At 35.2% G+C, this 17,994-nt stretch overlaps 1 protein-coding gene across 2 annotated transcripts; it reads right to left on the reverse strand.

Annotated features, from left to right (window-relative positions):
* Nucleotides 1-8,863: 8,863 nt before the first annotated feature.
* Nucleotides 8,864-10,316, reverse strand: LOC137003874 (PWWP domain-containing DNA repair factor 3A-like). Of its 2 annotated transcripts, XM_067364138.1 has the most exons (5): nt 10,283-10,316; nt 9,989-10,011; nt 9,716-9,875; nt 9,076-9,164; nt 8,864-8,988 (listed from the first exon to the last, which is right to left on the reverse strand). In XM_067364138.1, exons 3-5 carry the CDS (start codon nt 9,833-9,835, stop codon nt 8,925-8,927), a joined length of 273 nt encoding a protein of 90 aa, XP_067220239.1. In that variant the 5' UTR covers nt 9,836-9,875; nt 9,989-10,011; nt 10,283-10,316; the 3' UTR covers nt 8,864-8,924. The 2 variants fall into 2 exon arrangements, 1 of the variants encoding a protein (XP_067220239.1); XR_010892038.1 differs by lacking the exons at nt 9,989-10,011; nt 10,283-10,316 and having other exon boundaries at nt 9,396-9,862.
* Between the last annotated feature and the right edge of the window lie 7,678 nt (nt 10,317-17,994).

A 17,994-nucleotide genomic window follows, 5' to 3' on the forward strand; every position in this document is an offset into this window, starting at 1 on the left:
CTTGGAGCTCAAGTTTGTTTCAGGCTAAATTCTTTGTTTGGATCAATGTAAAATAACTGATATTAGAAGGCAAAATGAGAAACGGCAGTCTTTACCAGCCAAAACACTTCAGAATCAGTGGTTAATTATTAACGTTTAATTATTGTGTGGAATCTGTACTTTTACTAATGCAACTAAAATAATTTTGATACTTTTTGAGTACTCAATGAATTATATTTCCATGACCAAAAAAAAAAATCAAAGCACAATAGACCTTCAAAGCCCAATACAGCAAAGACCTTCAAAGCACAATACAGCCACACTGTGGAAAAAAAAAAAAAAAAAACCCAGCTAACAGATTTTTTGTTATAACAGTGTTCTCTAAATATTCAGTGTTGGTTCTGGGAACATAAAAAATGTACAGTTTTCTTTACATTAGAGGGACGTTTTTTAAAAGGTATAATGTTCCTCAAATGTTCTTTCAACTTAATTTTGATTTAAAATTCCACATTCTAGGAACATTTTTAACGATTGTAAGGCTGATTATGAATGTAAATTGATACTTATAACTGATCGCGCTCAAACGCGTCCGGTCAGAGCCAGTTGCATTCAGTCTGCGATTATAGTCTGTGTTCAAATTCCATGTGGAAGTATTTAAATCTGCTTCAGTCGCAGGAAACAATCGCTGTATGTTGAGCACAGACTTAGAATGTTTAGCTAGTCGTTAAATGTGTGCCCGGCTTTAATGTTAGTAGAATGTTATTTAAAGGTTAGTATGATGTTCCTGAAACATTCTTTCAATCATTCAAACATCTGCTGTGAACAAGCACTGAAAGAAAGAGAAATAAGAACACAAACTACAACTTTCTTCAGCCACAGCCTTAGATGAAATCAACTGAAGATAAAAGACATTAAATCTTTCAAGATCTGATTAAACAACACCACAAACAGCATTACCAGCTTCAATTATTACTAATGAGACTGACTTTATTTCTGTCAGACGTCTACAGAAGTTCTTATTGAGAATTAACAGAGGATTAGATATTGATGTCTTATTAAAAATTTCACCACCATGGACGTTTTTAAGTTGTTTCTTTATCGGCAGAAAACATTTCTGCATTGATAAAGTTGATCAACATGTTTGCTTTAATTGTCAAGTAACTACATTAAAGTGGTTTAAACAACTACTTTTTCTATAATTTTGCTTAAATTTAGAATTTAAATGTTATTAGAGAAAAAATAATAAACTCAAATGGTGTGATAAAAATCATTTGTAACACTGAAGAGATTTATGTATAAGATTGCCCAAAACTATTTAACCCTCTATGGTATGGTGTTGCCTCCAGGCAACATGGTCTATTTTAGTTTGTTTTTAATAAAATAAAGCACAAATTGATTGATCAAGCATATGTCAGGACAGAATAACTCAAATACTAATCAATAAAAGTGCAAAAAAGACCAAAACATGACCAACAGTTTCAGCACACGTGCCCATATCACATGACTCCATATTTTCTCCATTGAAAAGTGTTTTTTCACTTGTTTGAAACCATTTAATCATCCCCAAAAAATATGAGTCACCTTCACTGGCAAGTAAAGAAGTATTTTTAAGTAATTTACATTATATATCATCAAATGTTTTAGAGAAAATTACAAAAAATTGTGTTTTGCCTCAAGGCAACATTGTACCATAATGAAATGGCATAAGGCCATACAGCCATAATAGGTTTCAATACAAATGTATCATATTTCTAAGGAAAAGAGTTAGAATTATCTAAATATGTTGGCATTTTCACATGATTTTGTAATGTACTTATAAGAATAATAATTCACATACTATATCTGCATATATTATGATCTGCACATTTTCTATAGCACTTCAGAAACGTCCGAAAAGAGGGTGAGGATGAGGAGTTAATGAGGGGTCAGCTGAATATAAAATGTTACTTTTTTATTAAATATTAAACTTTTAATACATTAAAAACTAGATAAATTGTGTCTTGTTAAAGAAATGAATGTTTTCAATAAATATATTTCTTTTTTCTACATGAAAATGCCGAATGTTTAAATTTTTCCATTGTGGTACAATGTTGCCTCGAGGCAACAAACTTATACAAATTAAGAAAATGTTTATTGATATTGTTAAAGTGTCCAATTTTAAGCAGGAAAAACAACAGAAGCGCTATTTTCCTCATTGATATCATATTGCGTACCATAGAGGGTTAAAAGTTAAATACGACACACTTAGACATCAGCACTCATCATGCAAACCTCAACAATGGTGACAATAAAAAAAATTCAGCTGCATAATTTATTCATGCCGCAATGCATGCTGGGAGCCATGAATATGTTTTATATGCTGGCATGAAGCATGTCACCATTGTTGTTTTATATGCTGAATGTTGATGTCTGTGAGTGTATAAATGGCACAAATTGTTTTAAATAAAAAGTTAAAAATTACTTATTTATATAAGGGAATCAACATTCAGCATCTGAAACAACAATGGTGTTGCAGATTTTTTTATATATATATAATCGAAATAATGCCTCAACTTCTTAAGTCAGCAATTACAGAAAAAAAAAAAAAAAAAAACATTTTCATGCAGTCATTTGTCTGTTATTAAAATAGCCATGTTAATCTGTTTTATCAATAAAGAAATGTTTTCTGAAAACACCTGCAATTGCCAAAAGAAAAAAACAACTTAACAAAAGTCAGGGGTCCAGAGCCCAACTAAAGCAAGCACTAATCTCCATGATGGTGACATAAAACGAAACATTTTCAATAAGACATCAACATCTAAACCTGCCACCCCTCAGGGATGTGTGCTCTGCCCATGCTCTTTTTAAAGAGCAGTGGAGATGATAGTGAACTTCAAAAGAAACCCCCCAGCACTCCCCCCACTTACAAGGTTCCTGGGCTCTACCATCTCTCAGGACCTAAAGTGGGACAATCACATTGACTCCATTGTCAAAACGGCCCAGCAGAGGAAGTTCCTTCACCAGCTGAGGAAGTTCAACTTGCCAAAGGCCAGAGGTGGGAAGTTCAGGGGCCAGAGAGTAGAAGTCCTGCCATATTTTTATTCCACCCACTGAAGCATTAATGAGATAAATAAGTGTTTAATTGAGTGACGATTGACCATTATTGAAGACACCTGATGATAACAAGCAGAATCACCAATGGAGAAAATCACTATTTTTAAGTTACCATCATCAAGGTCAGGGTTTGTTTTAGTTGAGCTCTTGACCCTTGACTTTTTAATGTTAGATTTAGTTTATTTGTTGTTATTGAGAATTACCAGAGGTTTAGATGTTGATGAGTTGTTGAAAATAAGTCTGGTTTGATGTCACCATGATTGAGGTCAGTGCTTACTTCAGTTAGGCAGTTTTACTCTTGACTGTTTCAGTGTTAATGTTTCTTTGGCTGTTCTTGCTGTTTGTTATGGCAAAGAAACCAAGAGATTATGTGGTCAGCTGTTAGATGATAAGAATGTAATCATCATTTAGAGGTTTAATTCACTGATCAAGTGACTGAGCTTTTTATGAGCAAAATGTGATTAACTTTGTGCTGGGTCTCTTCTAGTATTACAACAATAACACCGCTTTAATCAGAAAACTTGAAAAACACATTGTTCACTAAACACTTCAAACCTCCTACAAGATTTATTCACACTAGTGATGTGTCGTTCTTGAACGATTCGTTCATTTTGAACGAATCTTTAATGTGACTCGGGAAGAACGAGTCGTCTCGGGGGGTGATTCGTTCAGTCGCGCATGTGCAATATTCTACAGGTTCTGTACTGCTAGAAGTAGTTCACCTGATGATTCAATTGATTAGTTCATTTCATGAGTCTTTCGGGTTTTGAGTCGTTCTTTAATCACGTGACAGACCCATACGCTATCAATGCATTCTGAGCCGGAAAGAGAATTGATTAGTTCTTTTTATGAGTCTTTCTGGTTTTTGAGCCGTTCTTTAATCACGTGACAGACCCATACGCTATGCTGTGTGACCCAAGCACATTATATTTATTAGTAAATAACGTTAACTCTCCAGTTTTGTTTGAGTTTGTGTTACAACTGTTAAAGCTGAAGTTATCATAACCTTGATGTCTTAAACTAACATTAGTAATTCAAATTCAAAATGTTATTTGCTTTTAATTTCTGTCATTATGTCCTTTTTGAGCAATCTTCTTATACATATATTAGACTAATATGTCAAGTCTGACTAGGAAAAGCAATTATTATAACAGCAAAATCAAAATTGGAGTAAAAATGAACAAACTAGGCTATAAATACTTTGTATTGTAGGCTTGGATTATTATATTATTATATATGTTTATTTACAGATAGACAGTCAAAAAGATAAATTAATCAATACTTTATTTATAACAGGGCTTTATTTATTTATAATAACACACCACAGATCCTCAAGAAACAGTAACAAAAACAGTGACAGAAATAGCGTATGGGTCTGTCACGTGTTTAAGGAACGACTCAAAACCCGAAAGACTCATAAAAAGAACTAATCAATTCTCTTTCCGGCTCAGAATGCATTGGCTTTGTGTATGGGTCTGTCACGTGTTTAAGGAACGACTCAAAAACCCGAAAGACTCATGAGATGAACTAATCAATTCTCTTACCAGCTCAGAATGCGTTGGTTTAGCATGGGTCTGCCTGTCACGTCATTAAGGAATGACTTAAACCCGAAGACTTGTCAGACAAGAGGTGAGGTGAGCTTAATCAGCTTGTCATAAACTGAAAACCCAGGTAAAGAATGAATTAATCATTTCTGAATCTTATAGCATTGTAGTTTTGTACTGTTTGTAGTGGGATCAACGTTTGCATAAATAGTAGATGTATTGGGGAAGTAACACGGAACATTTTAATTACATTTTGTTAAAATGAACAAAATGACTCGAAAAAGATTTGTTCATTTTGTTGAACGAGACACAAAAGTCCGAGTCAGTAAAATGATCCAAACTTCCCATCACTAATTCACACACAGACATCAAGAATCAGCGTATGAATCTCAACAACGGTGACATGCTTCATGCCGCAATGCATTCTGGGAGCCATGGATGAGTTTTGTATGACTTTATTTCTTTCATACAAAACTTCTAAATGAGGTGTTGATGTTTTATCAAAATTTATAAATGTCACCGTTACGGAGGTAAGCGCTTGCTTTAGTTGGGCTCCTGACCCTTGACATTTTAACTTTACTATTTCTCCGATTGTTCTAACTGTTTTTCGAAAGCACATTTATTACAAACATTTTTGAGAAAAAACATCTGATTCAGTGGCTTTGGTTGATTGTTGTTAATTTTTTTTTTTTGGCATCAGGCAGTGGCCTTGTTCACTGATCCCTTAAAGTTGTATTTATTTCATGTTGTAGTTCTATGATACTGCATAAAATCATGCCCTGCTTTAATATTTTGACAGTTTTTATCATTGTGCTGAAATTATTCAGACAGCATCATTTAGATTCACTCAGACATCAAGATTCTGCGTATGAACCTCAACAATGGTGACAAAATTTTCAGATAAACAGATTAACTCTGAACATCACAAAACAAGCTACTAAAGTCACAAAAAAGATTTTTGTTTATTGTCACCATTGTTGAGGATCATACGCTGATTCATGATGTCTGTGTGAGTCTAAGACACTGCTCAAAACTCTGTCTGTATAATGAACTACAAAAAAAAAAAAAAACCCTAACCATTAATTAATACAAAACTAACATTTAATACACTCATAGAGCCTGGTGATGATCAGTGAATCAAGACACTCCATGATGATTGAATCGCCAGCACTAAACAACCCAATTCATCTGATCAGAATTTCTCTTGCATTTTTTGCTATAGCAAACATGTCTTGAAAACAGAATTAAAAGAGCCAGAGAAAATCTAATATTAAAATGGCAAGAATCAAGAGGTCAACTAAAGCAAACGCTCACCTCCATAACGGTTACTCCAAACTTTATTATTTTCTATAAAACACTCACGCAGAAGGCAACGTTCTTGTGACCTTGTGCGACTTTGCCTAAAAGTTCTCTAAAAGTGATGAAAATTCTGAAATTTTACAGAACATTTGGGACATAAAATGTCCTCTTTTGGTAATGAAAGTGCTGCAGTTCCTTATATGATTTTAGGGGGACATTCCAATTTGGTTAATTTTATGGTCACATAAGAACATTACAATGAGGATATTTGGGACATTAACTGAACATTGCCACATGGTCCTCTGGTGGTCATTTAGTAACATTCCCAATATGAGTTTAGGGGGATGTTCTATTTTGGTTATTTTATGGTGATGCAACAACGTTACAAACAGGACATTTGGGAAGTTATCAGAACATCCTATAGTAATAGTCTCCTAAACATTCCCATAACGTCCTGAATGTTCCCTGAAGGTCCACCAAATAACGTTCCCCAAACCTTAAAAGAACTCCACATCGTGACCGTCTCTGAATGTTCTGAGAACTTTACTAGACAACGTCCTTAATACCAGTGGATGTTCTGAGAATGTTCTGGGAATGTAAAATTTCTAGCAGGGATAACCCGTCACCTAGTAACTTTCCCAGAACGTTCAGAGACGGTCACGATGTGGATTTCTTTTAAGGGTTGGTGAACGTTATTTGGTGGACCTTCAGGGAACATTCAGGACGTTATGGGAATGTTTAGGAGACTATTACTATAAGACGTTCTGATAACTTCCCAAATGTCCTCTTTGTAACGTTCTTGCATGACCATAAAATAACCAAAATAGAACGTCCCCCTAAACTCATTTCGGGAACATTATTAAATGACCAATAGAGGACTGTGTGGGAACGTTCGGTTAATGTACCAAATATCCTCTTTGTAACATTCTTTTGTTGACCATAAAATAACCAAAATGGAAACTTGAACTGCAGCGCTTTCATTACCAAAAGAGAACGGTTTAAGAACGTGCCGAATGTTTTGTTAAGGTTCGGAATTTTCATCACCTTTTGAGAACTTTTAGGGAACATTGTGCAAGGTCCTGAGAACGTTGCCTTCCACGTGGGTGGTTTGTTTCTTTGTTTCTTTGTTATTTTACGATTTTTTGTGGACAGTCGGTTTTGTTTCGATTATGAGATTTCAGTGATGGTTGGTTTTGTTCCTTTAGGAGATCTCAATGACTGTCAGTTTTATTTCATTATGAGATTTGACGGTTGGTTTTATTCAGTTACAAGATTTCAATGACGTCTGTTTTATTTAGTTATGAGATTTCAGTGACAGTCGGTTTTCATTGTCAGTCAGTTTTTTTTCAGTAATGAGATCTCAATATGTTTTTCAATTATGAGATCTCAATATGTCTCAGTATGTTTTGTTTCATTATGAGATTTCAATGACGGTCGGTATTGTTCCTTTACGAGATTTCAATAACGGCTGTTTTTTTTATTTTTTTATTACAAGATTTCAAGGTCACTTGGTCTTGTTCCCTAACGAGGTTTAATGATGGTCAGCTTTGTTCCTTAGCAAGATTTCAATGACAGTCGGTTTTGTTCCATTACGAGATTTTTATGATGGTCAGTTTTGTTCAATTGCGAGATCTCAATGATGGTCAGTTCTATTCAGTTGTCAGATCTCCATGACGGTCGTATTTTTCCATTAAGAGAAGGTCAATGATGGTCAGTTTTATTCCGTTATGAGATTTCAGTGACAGTCGAGTTTGAAACGATTCAAACTGTTGGTTTTGTTTTGTTATAAGATTTCAATGATGGTCGGTTGTCAATGACAGTCGATTTTCTTCTGTTACAAGATTTCAAAATCAGTCAGTTTTGTTTCGTTAAGAGACCTCAATGACAGTCAGTTTTTTGTTCCCTTATGACATTTCAATGATGGTCGGTTTAGTTTCATTACAAATTGTAATGACGGTTGGTTTTCAGTGTCGGTTTTATTTGCTACAAGATTTCAATGAAAGTTCATTTTTTCCATTATGAAATTTCAATGACGATCAGCTTTGCCTGATTATGATATTTCAACGATGCTCACTTTTGTTTTGTCACAAGATTTCAGTGACGGTCGGTTTTGTTTCTTTACAAGACAGTTGGTTTGTTTCCATTACATGATTTCAACGATGGTCAGCTTTGTTTCATCGTAAGATTTCAATGATGGTTAATTTTGTTCTTTTGTGAGATTTAAAAGATAGTCAGTTTTGTTTCATTGAGGCATTTCAATGGCAGACATTTATGAGCATATAAGACTTCTTTCAAAAACATTAAAAATAATGAAAAAAAAAAAAAAAGAGTCTTTCCATGTAAGTTGTAAGAACTAAATAAAGTACTATATCATTCGTGATGTGAAACTAACTAACTGCATTGTATTTGATGTAATGTAGGGATTATTTTTGCCCCAGGGCTACACCCCTTATTTCCTATATGGGGAGGCTGCAGACCAGGAGCCGGTAGATATAGGCCCCAAGCAGTTTTACGCCCCAAGCAGTTTTACGCCCCAAGCAGTTTTACGCCCCTGTTGTTCCTCATGCGTCCAATAGGGGGAGAAGGAAATACGGCGAATAACACTATATTGGGAGGCTGCAGACCTATGACCTACTGTAAAATGTATTATTTATATTTATTTATAAACTGTTTTTATATACAGGAGACTGACTGATATATGATGTTATGAATTTATATTAAGCTACATTTAAATATTAACCATATTTAGGCCATTAGACATACAGTACTGTGTAGATCCTAAATGAAATATCTGCTGTATAATTCAAAATTGGTTGTCATACAGCTACAAAACATGTCCTACATAGCATTTTATGAAGACAAACACAATTTAACCCTTTTCTAAAATTCCAAGGGTCATTTAAAAGAAAGAGACAATATTGTTGTTCACAAAAAAATTTATTAACACCATGACTTTTATTTCTTAACAGCATGACTCCTGTAAATTCTGCATGACTCCTGTAGACTCTCCTATGGCTTGCCACTCTTCTTTAATTGTTTTTTTTTTATCCTGCTGTCAAAGTGCTCCCGCTCACTGATAAAAACAAATAAAGCAAAAGTTGCATAGTGGTAGAAACAATGGTTAATTATAAATATTTCCTTTATAGGATCCTTACAGTACCTTGCGTCAATGACAGGTCCTCGCAGGAATTTCTCCTCAGCCTCCAAGATGGACACATGTTCCACAACAGCAAGAGCACAGATGATGGACTACCAGAGAAAGAATTGAGATTTATCACAGCCCAAATAAGCCAAGCATCATTTTGCATGTTTAGTTTTTTGTTGTTTTTTTTTTACAACAAAACCAAAAGTGCCTTTTCTATATTAAGCACAAAACTATTATTTTTAACGCAATGGTCTAACATTATGGATAAACTATTTGACATTAAAAACAATGTGAATATGACACCATGCTGAGCACAACTAACACATAAGTCTTACCTCTGGAAAAAGGACATCCATAATAAATCTGATCTGGTCACTGTGGGTGTGTGTGGGTGTACTGTTCAGAATTGAATTCAGGTGAGTGTAGATAATATCAATTTGTTCCCGATCTTCAATGAACAATGGCACAGGCACTTTCTTTATGGAACACTTGGAAAAAGTGTCAAGCCTGTGATTTTTTTTTGTCCATTGATGATGGACTGTGCAGAGAAAACTGAAAATTACATTAAAAACATTTCCATGTATGTGTAAGTTGTTTACTAAACAAGCTATTGGTTTAGAATGCAGTTAAAAAAATGCATTCTTGATGCATGTACCTGAATGTGGTCATCAGTTCCTCTTGCCACAATGAAGTCCACCAGAGCCCGGTTGGATAACTTTCGGTTCCTCTCGGCAACATGTTGTGGAGACTTAGAGATTTGCATACATACATACATGCCTATTATAAATGTGTATTTTGTGTGTTCACATCATAGACTGTCAAAAAAAAAAAAAAAAAAAAAAATTCACACATTTGTGATTATCCACTCTAATGTGCTCCAGAAACCATGTGGAGTATGTTTAAATGCAAGGAGTAAACAGGGTCTTACCAGAAGAAGCCATGTCACGCAAGCTAAAGACAGACAACAAGATAAAAATAAAAATTTAATTAATTTTAAAAGTGAGTGAGACAGAGCGGGTAAAGATAAGACTAAGGGCAGCTTAACCTACACGTGGTTAGCTAAGTTTGAGTCAGACAGAACATCTGACTCAATCAAGTACTTTTGCCTCTCGAAATAAATTATTGACCCATCTTTTGAATTGATATCGCATCAATCATTTATAAATAATAAATGTTGCACAATACAATCAACAACAATAACTTTAGGAGATTATTTACATACCTCAATTTGTATCGCTTCAAAAAAGGTCTGCTGCTATCATACAGATATGGTCTGCTGTTCTGATGACTAGGCTCATATACTAATATACAGCCTCCCCCTACTGGACGCATGAGGAACAACAGGGGCGTAAAACTGCTTGGGGCGTAAAACTGCTTGGGGCCTATATCTACCGGCTCCAGGTCTGCAGCCTCCCCCTACTCCTTATTTTCTGGAGTTTATTTTATTCAGTATACCTTTATTCAGTACAGCTTATGGCGACTGGGGCATTGAACGGTATGTGATGGGTTGTATGGACTATTTTACACTAGGGTTACCCTTTATACAGTACAGCTTATTGCAACTGTACTGGGGTGTTAGGACCCACCAACCTCTCTAACACCTCTTCCAGCAACAACCCAATCTCCCAGGAGGTCTCCCATCCAGATACAGACCAGGCTCAACCCTGCTTAGCTTCAGTGGGTGTGCAGGTAAAAGCTTCAAGTTGACTACTGCAGGGCTTTTCAAACATCTTTCCAACCATAGTCCCTCTTATGTAGCAATATAAATCTCAACAATGGTGACATGCTTCATGCTGCAATGCATTCTATAACAGACTAATATTAAGTTGAAATTAACTGCATTACATCTACATGATCAAAAAAAAAACCTTTCCTCTCCATCAAGTTGTCAACATAACCTTTTCCCTTGCTATTTTTGCCACAGCTAACAAAATTACAGCAGCAAGAGAAAAACTAACACTAAAGGTACGTTTACATGACAAGGATGTACTGAAAACTGAAAAGTTTTTTCTTTGTACAGATGACAATATTATTAAAAATCCCCATTCACATGGATTCGTGCAAACATTCAGGCTATTTCGGTATGATCAAATAATCATCTTGTTTAAGCTTTTTTTGCTACTGCAAACATGTTTGACAAACACAAACAGCAATCACCATTATGGTGACTTCAAATGAAACAAACATGAGCGTTAAACTTCTGCTAATGAATGACAGAAATAAAGTCAATATGGTTAGTACCGGTAATATGTGAAGCTGTAATGCTGTTTGTGGAGTTGTTTAATCCTCCTCTGCTGATCATCATAACTTGTGTTGCAGATGTGGAACGAATTTGGGCCGGCCCAAAGTTGCTATCTGGAAAGTATCATTTGAAAGTAATTTATAAAGTATCATATGAAAGTCAGTTATTTTTATTAAAAAATATGCATTGGTAATGATTAAACACTTCAGTGCCCTCCAAAGGCACCATTATAGTCTATATAAAAAGGATGGATTGTGTGTGTGTGTGTGTGTGTGTGTGTGTGTGTGTGTGTGTGTGTGTGTGTGTGTGTGTGTGTGTGTGTGTGTGTGTGTGTGTGTGTGTGTGTGTGTGTGTGTGTGTGTGAGAGAGAGAGAGAGTCTGGTGGTCACTCCAATACTACAGTGTTATAAATAATTTAATCAATGCCTATTTTACTACTCTTTAAACCAATAAATAAAAATGTTTTAGGTACAATAGCCCCAACCCCCCACCCCCACCCCCTCACAGATGACCACACCATCCCCCTTGAATTTCTTTTACGATTCCACCTCTGTTGACAATAGTGATCCAAACCCAGTCATAGATTTATTCATAATCCTGTCAAAGATGTATTTGTCATTTCTGGTTTAAATTGAGATCCCTTTCCTTTATTATTCACTTATCCTCAGCCATTTCCAACTAGTCAAGGGTCATACTGACCCAATATCTTGATCAACAATTTTAAGCATCATATTCGTACTCAGTGACCCAGCATTAGTAAAGTTTGACTGCATTTATTTCAGAAGCATTTTGGCTGTAGACCAGTCATTGCTTGTCATTCTCTTGAGCATCATGCTTTAGCCCTTAGCTGTAGTGCCACCCTGCTGCCACAGTTTACACAACATGACCTGAGCGAGAGCTGCCATATGTCGATGATTCAAACCTCACACAGTCTGACACCGAATGCTTTCAGGAGAAAAATCTGTCTCTCTTATTAATAACTGTAGTTGCTAGCTCAGATCTCATTATACTGCCCTTAATAATACTAATAAAAACATTGCCTGGTCACAACTGTAAGAAAGTGGGTGTGATTATTAAATTATTTAATTTGTGAATCTATAGAATTTAAAATATATGCAGTTTTCTCATGTTTCAAATCAGCTTTTTAAGTATAAGCATTTACAAACGGGGAGTGTAATCCAGCTGAAGAGAGATGAGCAATGAGTTTTGATCATCTTTACTGTGGTATCTATTTTTGTTTTCATCACTTGCAACTCTAAAACTGCCCTTCATCTAGACTATAATCTTTTTTTTTTCTTCAAAGAAAAATATATCCTGTAATATGTACAGCCAGCTTGTACTTCTCCAGTCCTCATGAACAATATCCAAAGAACACAGATCTATAGCTAGAGAGTCTGTATCACAAAAGCAATGATAGATTATTTACCTCAAGTAAGTGCCACTGGAGTTCTAATGAAATATCATATGCAGTGAAAGAACAGAAGCAGAGGTGGGATATCCAGGGGTCAGAGAGTAAAAGTCCTGCCATATTTTTATTCCACCCACTGAAACATTAATGAGATAAATAAGTGATTAATTGAGTGATGATTGACCATTATTGAAGACACCTGATGATAACAAGCAGAATCACCAATGGAGAAAATCACTATTTTTAAGTTACCATCATCGAGGTCAGGGTTTGTTTTAGTTGAGCTCTTGACCCTTGACATTTTAATATTAGATCATGTTTGAGCATCTTTAACTGCTTTGAAACCACCCAGACAAGCAAAGTTAAAAGGTAATCAGGTGGTGTTGGTTATGTTTTCACATAATCATTGTTTCATCTGAACTCATTTAGAGCCTAATTTTAGTTAGATTTATATTATTGATTACAGCAGCACTGTGATTCTGAGATAAACTTTGACAATACAATTTTTTTTTTTGAAAATTGTCCTTTACACAAATATTGATTAAAATAAAGATTTATTTTAGGCACACACAGACATCAAGAATCAGCGTATGAATCTCAATGACGGTGACAAGCAACATATTCTGATAAACAGATCAACTCTGAACATTAGAAAACAAGCTACTAAAAAGTCACAGAAAAACAGCAAAATTTAAATAGTGAGAATAAAGAAAATTACTAAGACAATTCAGCTCATAATTTATTCATGCAGCAATGCATGATGGGAGGCATGGATGATTTTGATTGGTGGCACCCAGAATGCATTGCAACATGCTTTATTATTCACACCATTGTTGAGATTCACAGACTGATTCTTGATGTCTGTGTGTTTGAATGAAATGTGTTTTTTTTTAAATCAGAACTTTAAAAAAAATATATATTTTTGTATTGCTAAAGCTGATCTTCTGCTGTAGAATCACAGTGCTGCTGTAATCAATAATGGAAATCTAACTAAGATTGGGCTCTAAATGAGTTTAATGAAAACATAACCAACACCACCTGATCATCTTTTAACTTTGCATGTCTAGTTGGTTTTAATGCAGTAAAAACTGTCTAAACAAAATTTAACAACAAAAATTCAAGGGTCAAGAGCTCAACTAAAACAAACCCTGACCTCGATGATGGTAACTTAAAAATAGTGATTTTCTCCATTGGTGATTCTGCTTGTTATCATCAGGTGTCTTCAATAATGGTCAATCGTCACTCAATTAATCACTTATTTATCTCATTAATGCTTCAGTGGGTGAAATAAAAATATGGCAGGCCTTTTACTCTCTGACCCCTGGACTTCCCCCCTCTGAACAGAAGACATGAGGGAAAATGCCTCATTTTCCCAGGTACCCTGATGCATGAAGTCAGTTTAAGTGGTTTAACTCAGTGGTTCCCAAACCTGTCCTGGAGTACCCCCAGCCCTGCACATTTTGTATGTCTCCCTGTTTCTGACACACCCATTTCAGGTCTTTCTGTCTCTACTAATGAGCACATGAGTTGAATCAGGTGTGATAAATGAGGGAAACATACAAAATGTGCAGGGCTGGGGGTACCACAGGACAGGTTTGGGAACCACTGAGGTTTTATTTTGCATTTGATTACTTTATTCAATTTCTGCAGTTTCTTGAATAGCCTACTATTGTTAGACAGACCTAACAGATTTCAGTAACATTTAATAATGCCTTGTCAGATTTACAAACCCAGTTTGAAAGAAGTCTAAATCAATACAAGTGCTATTTTGCAAGCTCTGTAATTAACTAACTGCTAAAGTATCTCAGGGTACTATGCTTTACCCCACTCTGAATGTACACATCAGCTCCTGGTTCTGTCATCCAGAGACATGGATTTTTCTTCTACTGCTACACAGATGACGTGCAGCTATTCATGCCGTTCTAGCTGGACAACCCCGCAGTGCACGGATCTCTGCTTACCTGGCAGACGTCTCGGCCGCAAACTCAACCTAGCGGAGACAGAGCTTGTCATCTTCTCAGCTAGCCCAGTGATTGAATGTTACACAAAAGAGACATAAAGGTCACACAAATGAATGCTTTTGCATGTTACTAACAGCTGAATTTAGTATTAAAATACTAAATACTACTATTTCATTGTGTCTGTGCTGCTTCACTTACCATAAAAGAAGAGAAGAGCTTTTGATGTAGAGTTATTATAGAGGACATTAAAGGGTTAGTTCACCCAAAAATTTTATTTTTTACTTTCAATTTCAATTTCACATTCATTAAGCACTCACCTTCAAGTTTCAAACCCATAAGACCTTTGTTCATCTTCGGAACACAAATTAAGATATTTGTGACTTGTGGTTCAACCTTAAAGGTGCTATAGAGGATGTTTTGTTTTATACATTTTTGCAATATTACTTGAAACTGTCTTTACTAACTGATAAAAGACTATTTATTAGGTGCACTGAAAGGAATAATATTAATATACATCATCTGTGCACGAGGTAGGGCCTTAAAAACATCAGCCAATCAGCCGATTGGCCCTCTGGCTTGTCAATCACTGCCTTGACGTTCCTTGTGAGAGACGAACACAGCTATGCGCTCCAGTAACTTTCCACGCTCATTTCAAAAACAGTCTTTGGTTTCTCAGTCGACGAAAAGATCCTCTTTAGCACCTTTAATGTTATGAAGTGATGAGAATAGTTTTTGTGCACAACAACAATACAAAAATAATGATTTATTCAACAATTTCATTTCTCCTGCGTTGTTTTCGTTGCAGCACTTCCAGGTTCTACATCAGAACGCCGACTCAGTATTGGTCGATGCCTGTTCATGTAAGCAGTACGAAACATGTGTGTGATGCTGACAAAGGAGCCAGCCAATACTGAGCCAGCGTTCAGATGTAAACACGGAAACGATGAACTGCGTTCTAGACAGTATGAGTCTGACAGAAGAAATTGTTGAATAAAGTTATTTTTGTTTTGTTTTTGCGCACAAAAAGTATTCTTGTTACTTCATAACATTAAGGTTGAACCTGTAGACTTGTTGATTATTTTAATGATGTCTTTAATACTTTTCTGGACCTTGAATTATGGTAATTATGTTGTTTTCTATGGGGGATGAAAAAAACCTTGGATTTCATCAAAAACATCTTAATTTGTGTTCCAAAGATGAACGAAGGTCTTAGGGGTATGGAACGACATGAGGGTGAGTAATTAATGACAGAAATTTCATTTTTGGGTGAACTAACCCTTAAAAAAAAAAAAAAATATCCACTTGATATTTGCTCTTCTTTAATAAGTCTAAAAAACAAGATTTGTGCAATCACATTTTTTTATCAATTGACACCAGGACTGAATCATCAAACAAATATTTTGACCATACAGAACTAGAATTTAAACACAGCATGTGAACTAGCATTGAAGATGTTTGAAAAGAACACATACTGTAACAAAGAGCAATGCAATAAGAATGTAGAAAAATGTAAGATGATAGGATGAAGTCTCAAAAAACTTGTTTGATTCTTTTTGTTGGTTGCAGTGGGTGGATGCGAGTTACAATTTGTGTGTGTTTTTGTGGGTGTGTTTGAGTGTACTTGCTGGTTTTGATAAATATATGATTGTGTGCATATAACATCAAGGCATCAGTGTGTTGCTGTGTGCACTCATTTCACATTCGCTGTTGCTGTTTTTCACTAAAACTATGGAAAAACTGAATGACAAGTTTATGATCACAACATTGAAGACATGAAATCAGATAAAAAATATTAATAATTAATTTTATTAAAACCTAATGTCTATTGCGATGGACATCAAGCTTTTTAAAAAAAATCATGTGTTCTACAGGTCTGAAAGATCTTCAAATTAACTTTGAATATTATCACTATATAAGGTTATAATAGGTGTAAACTGATGATGCTACCATGAACTGCATATAAAATATAAAAAAGGAGCCTTTCTTTTGTGATGTGATGCCTGAAGCTCAATCAGATTAAGTTATGGGTCATATGTTCATTGTGATTGGTTGAACAGGGATCAACCAGTGACTGGGCTCATATTATAAAAACATAAAATCTTATTGGTTTAAACCAAAAACCATGTGATGTCCATTCCAATGGACACAGGGTCTGAAGGGGTTTGCTTTTGATTGATTCATTGAAGTGATAAAAAGTTCATTGTAGATACATAAATTACAGTAGCATTCTTAATTCAAATGTTTAACATTCACACGACATACAATTTAGTGTCACATAATTGTATCTCTTGTTTTCCTGTTTACTATTTCCTTCTTAGTTCACTCCACTATAGGCTCTTTGAATGATTTTTAAGATTCCAAAATAATGTTGCATGCTGACATTATTTAAAAACATTTGTTTGACAAAAATAACAGAGCATCTTTGGGGAAAAAAAAAAAATTAAATTATCATAATAATGTTGCAAATTATGATAATGCAGCACATTGCATTTGGTTTTCAGTTAACTTATCTCCTCTGCTGTTAGAAGCAATGTATGAAAACATAATGGAATGTTTGTTTTGGTTTCTCAATCACATTGACTGAATTGTTGCTTCCAGAAAACAATTTAAATATAATTGCATCTATTCTACATTTGTCAAAAGAAAGAAATCTAAGGTGCCAAAAGGATTCCACGTGAAACTAGCAGCTGTGATGGCGAGCTTATGCCACAAGGGGTCTTCAGTGCTGTTTTGCAGTATTGTGACAAAAACTGTTAGGTTTTGTCAAAAATAGGAGCTTGCGAATGAAACACCACTCCTTTCTCGTTTTTAGTATTTCCCATACCAATCACAGAAATAAAGATTCGGAAGACAAAAGCACCCTGTATTACCTGGCAAAATCATTTTTACATTGCACAGCCAGGGAGCCGTATACTCATGGAAAGTAATGGGAATGTCAGTGGACATATACCTTGACATATGAGCCGGTCCCTCACCACACATTTAAACAGCAGTATTTCTTTTATACGTGGCCATATGAGACGTGTTTTGAAGTGAGAGCCGAGCAAAAATCAATCATAATACAATCATGCAGTGAGTCCATAAAATTATTATGAACCTGCAAGGACCAGAGCAGAATATCTGAACACAATAATTAGGTCAGTTGTCATAATACAAACTGAAACCAAAAGCATTCAATTGAGATTAATACACAGAGATCTTTTCAAGAGAGAAGCTCTTGAATACTGTGACTTGGAGAAGCTGCAAGGTCTAGTAGTACCTCATTCTCCATTTTGAGTCTGTAATGAGTGTATGAAATTGATGAGAGCGTGAAACATGTTGTG

Source organism: Chanodichthys erythropterus, chromosome 16, assembly GCF_024489055.1.
Source record: "Chanodichthys erythropterus isolate Z2021 chromosome 16, ASM2448905v1, whole genome shotgun sequence".
Classification (NCBI taxonomy): domain Eukaryota; kingdom Metazoa; phylum Chordata; class Actinopteri; order Cypriniformes; family Xenocyprididae; genus Chanodichthys; species Chanodichthys erythropterus.

Coding starts and splice junctions, on each gene's coding strand:
- LOC137003874 (XM_067364138.1), bottom strand. CDS start 9,835: ATGTATGTATGTATGCAAATCTCTAAGTCTCCACAACATGTTGCCGAG. Junction 9,165..9,715: donor GAACTGATGACCACATTCAG/GTACATGCATCA, acceptor TTTCTCTGGTAG/TCCATCATCTGTGCTCTTGC. Junction 8,989..9,075: donor GGACCTGTCATTGACGCAAG/GTACTGTAAGGA, acceptor TGTTTTTATCAG/TGAGCGGGAGCACTTTGACA.